The sequence below is a fragment of the Austrofundulus limnaeus genome, unplaced genomic scaffold, assembly GCF_001266775.1.
Source record: "Austrofundulus limnaeus strain Quisiro unplaced genomic scaffold, Austrofundulus_limnaeus-1.0 Scaffold10, whole genome shotgun sequence".
Lineage (NCBI taxonomy): Eukaryota > Metazoa > Chordata > Actinopteri > Cyprinodontiformes > Rivulidae > Austrofundulus > Austrofundulus limnaeus.
In genome coordinates, this window is record NW_013952412.1 from 3423168 (window position 1) to 3432760 (window position 9593).

Consider the following 9593-nt stretch of genomic DNA (forward strand, 5'->3'; position numbering starts at 1 on the left):
GTGTCTGTAGAATAACCTGAGTCACACTTTGATGACGTTTTAGAGAATCTCAGGCCCAAATCCAGTTCTACAAAACCTGTAAGGACTTTCTTCAAACAAGTTAAGGTTGAACTGCTTCCAAAAATGACTTTCATAAAGTATTGAATAACTGTTTTTTTTAACTGTAACAAAAAAGTAATAGTTTAAACGACAAGCAACACAAAGCTTTTTTACATAACTTTGACACAATGTGTGCTTGTTTTACATCCAGTAAGATACAGTAAAAAGTGGGTATTGATGTTTACTACGAAGATACATGTGACTCTGCAACAAAACTGAATGAGTTGTATCTCTTACATTTAGAGTACTACCGCACATTTATTCACTTGTAGAATAGTATATCTGGTAGGGTATTCAGACAACCTTGTCTCAATGTTTTCTCATGCTGATAGTGTTGTGTTGTAGCCTCAGGTTAAACTCCAGGGCTGCTTTCATGTCCCAGTTCCCTTCTCCAGGGTCCAGCCATACAGGGGTTACACACAAAGAATTGCAAGGAATAAGTTCTCAAGTGGCACATTGGCCACTAAAAATAAACTGGGTGGATGCAACGAAATCAGCCCAAGGTGTCTGTTATCTAATCAGTACAACTCAAGACATCATTTTATACAAGCAGCAGTGAGGATAAAATGATCATCTGTCCTCATAACTTGCTCACTTAGCATCAGGAGCAGCTAAGCTGGTGCAAATTTTCCTTTGATGCAATTTAAAAACAGGCTGTTTTCAAGCCTATTTCCAGTGTGCCCCCAAAAACTTGTAATGATAATTACCTTTTAATCTCCTGCTTATGCTGCTCTTTTTTCTTCTTACTGTCAGCATCAATTATTGCACAAACTCTCTTACTAATAATGGCATTTTCTGAGTGAGTAAAAGGTCATTACCTCTGAGTTTGTGCCAACGTGTGCATTTAGGTGTGTTTGCATATTGGCATAGGTGGGTTCAGTGTGCGTTTAAGAATTTTTATTAGTTTTAGTCATTAAGCTAAATAATTAGGAATGGGGTCATAAATATATTATGATACATGCAATATATTATAGTTGTGAAGACATATTTTTTGTATTTGTACTGAGCACAGTGAATGTTTTTTTTAAGCTGTGGTGGAAATCTGGGGCTGTATCTTTGGTCCCGGTTGCATAACATCTACAATAAGCTAAAACAGGATGGGGATCACTAACTGGAGTGGGTGTTTTGAATGTTTGACCATGTACACACTGTGGAGTTTTCCTACATTAAGCAGGAGACAAGATGGTGTACAGGCTTTCACTGAGATGGGTGAATATCCCTTACGGTGTTAGACAGCAGGGTTTCTGAGAGAATTTAAAAATTAGAACAATTTATAGCAAGTGTGGTGAATAGTCCTTAAAACATTTAAAACTAAAAGAAATGACACAAATGCCAAAAAACTAACCCAATAAATACATAAATAAATAAATAAAAAAATACTATTGCATTTTGTTCTCCCTTTTTTGTTGATGAATATTGCAATATTACAAATAAAATGTATGTGTGTATATATATATATATATATATATATATATCTGACAAGTGTTGTTGCTTCTTTCAACTCAGAATTGGCTCCAGCGTCCAGTTCAGTTGCGATGACAGCTACGTGTTGCAGGGCTCTAAAAGTATCACCTGTCAGCGGGTTACTGACACACTGGCTGCTTGGAGTGACCACAGACCCATCTGCAGAAGTAAGTTTTACTGTCATTCACACTGAAATGGCTTTACTGTCCTTCGGTTTTCAAGTGTTGCAGGCTTTCTATATAATACTGACCACAAAAAACATTGAGATGTCTACTGAAAAAATATATTTGTGTTGTGATATTGGCAAAAAATAAACAGAGATGAAAGCAAATATAATGTTAAAGAAAGCAAAGATGTCACGGAATATTTTTTTGAAATTAAAATGTCCTTATGAGATGTGACATTTAAGTTTTAAAAGGTCATGGAAGTCTGGTTCACTATTATCATGGATTTTAAATTCCGACAGCTTTGGTATTGACTATATTATTTAGATAAATAAAATAGGATTATTTTTTGGGTGGGTTGGCATTTTTTCTCTTCCATAAAAATACGGCTCATTTAAGCTTTTTAATGCATAACATTTTTTTTACTGCGATTGTGATGGTAGCTGCCAGATGCTGACCTGGGTTTCTGGATTTCTGCATTGTGGTCAAGGACAATCTTGTCTAATCTTCGCCTGGCAATAGAAAGTTATTATCACAAGTATTGTTGCCCTGAAGGTGCAGATTTAGACCTGTCTTTTCTGAGCTCCTGTGGGTAACGGAGCTATAAAACCAGACCTGCATCCTAATCGTAAAGCAGGACCATGTTATCCAAATGCCTAATTATGAATGTTTAGGTTTAGTTTTTTTTTTAAGTTTGTTTGTTTTCTAATAGTTTCTGCACTGCAGCTTAATTACATGGCAGCACTGGGATGTAGCCATACACACAATACATGTTTGTAAGATCAAGTTAGTAATCAGTAAATGAAAAATATAAAATTTATCATGATAATTAAAACATAAATTAATAAAGCCAGCATTCCCCAATAAAATAGCATTGCATAAGGTATTTCTTCCAAAACCAAGCCCCAGTACTTTTCTTTTGTAGTGGGGTTCTGTCAATAGGTAATGAAATAATATATATTTTCAAAATAACTTTTTTTTACAGTCATTCGTAAGAATTTAAATATAATTAATTTTTGACCGGATTGATGAGCTAATGGCTATTTTTAATTTCCTTTGTTTGAATTTTCTTTATTTCAGTGCCACAAGCAATAACAAATAAAAAATTAAATGTTCTGTTTATCTTTTGACCTGGTGTTTTCATATTTTGTATCATTTAATTCACATTTGTAAATTACTACATTAGAAAAAAGTTTTTAAGTTGTTAAAGCTATACATTAGGAATTGAGCTTTAAAACAGTTTTCCTATTGTTGATTTTGAGCTAAATAAACAAATGTATGATTGGCAGAGGAGTGATGCAGAGGCTCCCACTGCCCCTATGTTTACTGACAATACCCTGTTTGGTTGCTAGCTTCACAATACAACAAGAGACAGCCAATATGCACACCCCAAAGGGGGGGTGTGTGTGTGTGTGTGTGTGTGTGTGTGTGTGTGTGTGTGTGTGTGTGTGCGCGCTCATGCACACATGCACAAAAAGCAAGTATCCAAAGGATAATGTCACACCACTAATATGTGCTGCAGTGTGGGCCTTGAACTGTCCATGTGTTTGATGGACAGCCAGTCCCTGTGCTCAGACACATACTGTAGGGTCCCTGTCACATCGTGTTATGGTGTTGCTGTGTGCTGTTAAGTGTATGTGTACTAGTGCCCGTGTTGTGACTGCATGGCTCTCTGTGACCGCAGCTACATGCCTAAATTCATGATTCTGGCAACTCCTGTCAGAAACAATTGATGATGTGAAAGTAAAATGGTGAAAGATAAATTCCAAATTTAGCTTTCTCCCAAAACATTGATCAGAAATTCATGCATGTTTGTTGTTGCTGTTCCTACTCAAACAGAAAAAAAGAATAACATTATAAATTTATCAGAKATTAAAACATTGGACACATGACAAATGCTCGCATTTGTAATTCAAACTGGAGAACAGATCCAGTACTTTAAAGGTTTTCTAGAAGATGGTCTATACTGCATTGTTTAATAGTGGGGTAAATGCATTTTCCAGGCACATGTTGGTTCAATTCTGTACCACAATAAAGTAAATATGTTACTTTCAGTTGTTATGAAAATACTGTATACATCAAAACAATACATTTTAATTTGCATCATAGTTTATCTAAACGCCTCGAATTTGGCCCCTGTCTCTTCCTCTTACGGTTTATAAAACTCCCACTTCAGCACGTTTTCACAACAATTCACCGGGGGATGGGGGCGGGAGCTCGACTACAGACCTCCTCCTCCAGGGAGGAGTTATGTACAAATAGGCGGTGCTTTTTACCAGCATGCATTTAGGCAGCTCCAAATGTTACCACAGGAGATGCAAGGATTCCTCAAACATGAATGAATGACTCAAAGCAACACTCTGGGTATGTTTTTGATGTGGGAATGACATTGTAATACGAAAAAAACCTGAAAAAAAGTTGCTTTTGCCCATGCCCCCTTTAAGATGGGTGACAGTGGACTCTAAAAATAAAACAAAACATTATTGTAAAGAGAAAAAACATTAGAATGCTTGTGCACTTATGATTGAAGTAAATAAATTGGTCTGTTATCAAATTGAATATAAATTGACTTATGAAGCATCTAAAGTAGAATATTTACTATTCAATTTATTTGCAATCAAAATGTATTACAAAAATCTAATTCATAAAATGGATGTTTTTAAAATGTTCCCTGCCATATTTTCATACTGCCAAAAGATATGTGTGGGACAGGATTAGGGTTCACCAGGGAAATTTTCAGGATGACACAATATTGTGTTAACAAGGTGCCAGCTGGGATCTGTTTTGTTCAGTTTGTTTGACATTTATTCATCTCAATAGATGTCTTCCACCAAAATGTATAGATTTTAACAAAGACATAAAGAGGGGAAGACTGAAAGGGTGAGAAAAGGGAGATCAGTGGGCCGAGGGTAAAAATGTCTGCTGTACACTTCRGCTCTGGTGAGTTGCATTATCTGGTGTGATCACTCATGAGGGATTCAAACCCGTGAGCCTCTCTCAGTCTCTTCTGAGACTTTACTGTTAATTAGAAGCTGGTTTCCAAGATGAATTGCAATGAGTATGTTTCTGTGTGTCCATGTAGCTGTGTGTATCACACTGAGTTTCAGCTCTCTTTTCCAATTAATAGTCGGATCAGTCATCTGGGGTCCTCTTCTTTCCTCCCTTCTCTCCTGGCGTTTTCTGTGTCGTTTTCTTGCCTCGTGCATTTCCAATTTCCCTTTTGGTTCATTTTTTTCTTAATGACCATCTCTTTATTTTTGTTGCTCTCTTTTTACTAGCTTCTGTCCCCATGTTGCCATGTTTTGCATCTTAAAAGTGTATTTTGTTTGCTTGTTTTTCACGCTGGTTGACTTATCCTAAGATGATGTAACAATTTACATCACCATGCCCTGGAGGAATTTTTGATAAGCCTTTAAAAATCACTTTTTATTTTTATTTTTTTCATTTTTCATTGCTGAACCTGCAAAAAAGTCAARAATTGAGAAATCACTCAATAAAAACACATAAATTGCAACTGCAGCAAATCAAAACACAAAACAGGGTATTTAAAAACAAATAAATCTTTTATTGAGGCTGACGTGTTTGAATATATGTCCACCCGAATCACCAAATTCAGTGTTCAATAAACTATAGGACCAGTTGTGTTTGTATTGGATATCATTGTTTTCTCCCCCATTTTTATGGCATGACCACCATCTTTTGTAACCTGTCTTGCTTGTAAGATAAGTGGCTGCTGGAGATCTGCAAGCATAATTTTCATGTTTCGCTAAATCTTTTATTAATGCATTTTGTTGCTTCGTCTCTCACATTTGCCCTCTTTTGTTTTGTAGCTCGAACTTGTGGCAGCAATCTAAGGGGGCCCAGAGGGGTGATAACTTCTCCTAACTACCCTGTTCAATATGAGAACAATGCACACTGTGTCTGGGTCATCACTGCAATGGACACTGAAAAGGTAGGCTTGTTTTCACAAGTTTTGATTTAAGAAGCCTCAATTTGACAAGAGAATATAGGTTTAAAAAATATATCTAGACATATTTTTTGCCTCCACTTTTTGTATAGATATATATTTGGCAATTCATGAGAATGTGTGTTAATGTGAAATACATCTACCATATTTATTTAAGTATAATACATAAAATTAAATCCATAAAATCATCTATGAAGTTGGGGGGTAGTACTATACTCGGATAAATATTTTTACTTGTGTATTTTAACTGAAATATCGGCTTCATTCACAAAATGCCTGAGTCCGGAAATGAGACCACGACGCAAAAAGCAGTTGAAGCAAGCTTACCTGTGACACTCCTTTGTGCCTCAGAGCAAGATAGTAACAGATCCATGCAGGCAACATGATGTGGAAAAAAAAAGAAAAAAAAAAGGTAGTCCTGCCCCTTAATAATGATAACGAACTAATGACATTAGCATGTGACCGGGCCGCTCCTGGAACAACAACAAACACATGTTCATCTTTAATGGCTGCCATCTACCGGTGTTCTGAAAAAGTTTGTATCCCTGAAAAAAATGTTTCCCCACCAGAGGGGGGCGCTCGCGAGTAGGAAGTAATCTGCTTTTCCCCCACAAGATGGCCCAAATCTCATGTGAAGTCTCTGACTTTTGTGTTGGTGCATCCTGGTGGACTATGTGTAAAATGCCAGAATTTGTTTGATGCTGCTACAGTTGATATATATTTGTTGTCACAATACCTTTTAGTACATGTTACATGCAGTGGTGTCTGCATGTATGTTTCTCCCCATTAATTTTGGTGCTGCTGAGCTCATACAGCTTAAGCAGGTGCAGGTGGTTTCACTCTGCCCTCTGAGCAGAGTATGAGGCCTGGTGTGAAGCTGAGCTCGATGCCTATGGCCATTTGAACAGCTTGTGAGCTGCTGGTGATTGTCTGCCTGTGTTTTGTGGAGTACTGGTGGGCTGCTGCAGGTACCTGAGGTTCTGGCGTGCTGGTTCCCCATTCTGTAGGGTGAGTTTTGTGACCCTTTTGTTATTTGACGGGGGTTATGGTGTTTGGTGCACAGTTTTGTTTACTTTAGTTGGTGGCGGAGCCACATGAGCCTTTGACCCTGTGAGTCCAGGCACCCTTTTTGTTCWTGGGAGTTGGGGGATTAAGTGATTTCGCTGCCACAATTAAAACTTCCTGATTTATTCTTCCATTTTTTTTTCATTTCAGGTTATTTCCACMATTACAGGTCATCTTATTTTACTAAATAAATCATTCTTTATTTTGACCCTCCTGTGTTCTGTTCCTTCGTTGCCCGGTTTCTTTTTTTTGCTGCGTCCCCCAGCTCCTAGACAGCCAAGGGGAACTTACAGTAACAGTACATATGTTGTTAAAATAAAATGAACAGTCCAATGATCATTTTACTGATGTGTATAAAGACTGTAAAGTCTGCAAAATCTTGAAGTCTGTATGAAATTGGAGGTAGTTTGAGGATTAAATTTTTTTATGCTTTTTAAGCTCAAAAAAGGGGGTTGTATTATACATGAGATCGTATTATACCCTAATAAATATGGTAGTTCCATTACCATTTTTACTTTGTACTTCCAATGAAGAGAAGACCCTAATGACATGTCTCTGTGTGATCACAAAGAGCAAAATGTTGCTGAAGGACATTGAATACTTAGAGCTGTTTTAAAACGCATTTGTAACTACAAATCTATTGGTGSAACTGAACTGTGGTTCATTTTAAAATGTTGTTGCATAGTTTGTGGTAGCACTGTTGCTCAAAGCCAAATGGTCCCCAGATGAATGGAGATGGGACAAATGGTTCTTTGAAGGGATCTAGACCTTGATGATCCRTTTGTTTCAAAGAGATGTTCAATTTTGAACAAGTTTTGTCATCACATAGGACGATACATGATGACATCATCCCATCACATGGACAGAACCATTTTTTAAAAGCAGAACCCCATCCCACTTTAGCCCTGAGCTATTGTACTCCACCGCTCTGCCTGTTTTCTGTGAAAAAAACCAAGGAGGAAGGATTGTCTCTGTGGTTAATGAAGAAAAATAAAGATATTACGAGTAAAAAAAAGGTAATAAAGGTACATACGGCTCTTTACCGTCTGCAAGGTGATTCCGTTTGTTTGTTAAAAAAGCCGTTCAAAAGGTTTGAATTATTCACAAACACACAAATGGAGTCTGTTTACATAATYTTCACCTTTGACGGTTTGGGTTTTCTGTAGATACTGAATTTCCCACACAAAGTTGAAGAAATGCTCATATCAAGACTTAGACAAGATAAAATACAAATGTAAATAATTAATAAATACTTAGGCTGGAGGTGTTGTTGCAAAATCTGATTGTTCATTAAAGGAAAAATATACCGCCAATATTATGTGTCAAGCAATTATGAAACTGATGTTCAATTATTAGCCAGACATGAAATTATGACTCAACAAACATACTGTATTTCACAAACTGCATTCTTGTTTTATGACTGAGATTAATTTTAACATTCAGGAACACAAAGTACTGCACATCCCTTTGTTTTTTTTATGGCAGCTATTTTGGTGTGAAGCTTTGTTGTGCAGCTACGAGAATAATTTTAAAACCTCAAAWATGTCATCCAAAACTGTTCCTTATGTGTTTTTTGAAGTCATTCATCTTTTTGCATATTTGTCTTTATTCCTCTATTTTCCTGCAATTTTACTCCTTGCTCTGCCCTCTGTTCCTTCCCGCTCCCCCTTCCCCTCATCTCGCCTCGCCTCACCTCGCCTTGCCTCTTTCCCTCATCTGCTCTGCGCTGCTTTCTTGCAATCCACTTTCTTCCTCTCTGTCATCCGCTTTCTTCCTTTTAACTTTGATTTGTCTAAAATGCTAAGTTCGAAGATGGTGAGAGATGGAATAGGCTATAAAGAAGAGTAAAATGGCATTGAGCTCACTGCAAACTACAGAGAGAGGAAAGAGAGGTGAAATGCATCTGAATATTTAGCTTGCTACTTAGGCAAAGGGAGGAAAGAAAAGGGGAAAAAAAGAAATAAAGGTCCATGCAGGTGCTTGACGTGACATAGAAGTTTTCTCTAAAGATGGATAGAAATGGAGTCTGCTCACCTCTGAGCTCCAGGACACTAGGATTGTGGACTTGTGAGGTATAATTGAAGAGAGAGAAGAGAAAATATAAAAGGCAGACAGAGGAGTAGAGAGAAAATGACTTTTTTCTCCCCTCTGTGTCTTTCTGACCTTGGCAGAGAGAAATGGCACTTTGTAGGGTGGCTGAGAGCTTGTGGCAGGCCATGAYGTAGTTTTAGTGTATTACTGTGCAGATTTATATCATCCACGTTGCTATGAGCCTCTAATAAAGTCTCTAATCTGATTTATACCAGCTCACAATTGAGAGYGGGCTGCCTCTTAAGACATTTTTTCAAAGTGAATGACCATTCTCACTGCGTCTTACAAGACATCACATGCACATGCACRAGGGATCAATTGGCTGCTTTCAGAGTTTTAATCGTGACAGATTGTCATGATGGGATTTTTGTCTAGAGTAAAAATATAAAACAAAGATCTCACTTGGAGTTCATCAGTAAACAATTTATGATGAATTTTGTAGCTATAGCTTCTAATATACAGGTGCTGGTCATAAAATTAGAATATCATGAAAAAGTAGGTTTGTTTCAGTAATTCCATTTAAAAAGTGAAACTTGTATATTATATTCATACATTACATACAAACTCATATATTTCAAATGTTTATTTCGTTTAATTTTGATGATTACAAATGACAACAAATGAAAATCTCAAATTCAGCATATCAGAAAATTAGAATATTACTGAAGACCAATAAAAACAAAGGATTTATAGACGCGTCCTGCCCACACTGTTGTAAATGTGGGTTTTATTTAGGTAGGCTG

The 9593-nt window shown here is 36.9% G+C and overlaps 1 protein-coding gene across 1 annotated transcript in view; it reads left to right on the forward strand.

Moving 5' to 3' along the window:
• The window catches only part of LOC106513169 (CUB and sushi domain-containing protein 1), a gene marked incomplete in the record, with an annotated part of 415244 nt that overhangs the window by 269874 nt on the left and 135777 nt on the right, over positions 1 to 9593 (forward strand). The window contains 2 exon segments of the mRNA XM_014001862.1: positions 1606 to 1730; positions 5558 to 5679. Coding sequence (XP_013857316.1) covers positions 1606 to 1730; positions 5558 to 5679 — 247 coding nt within the window.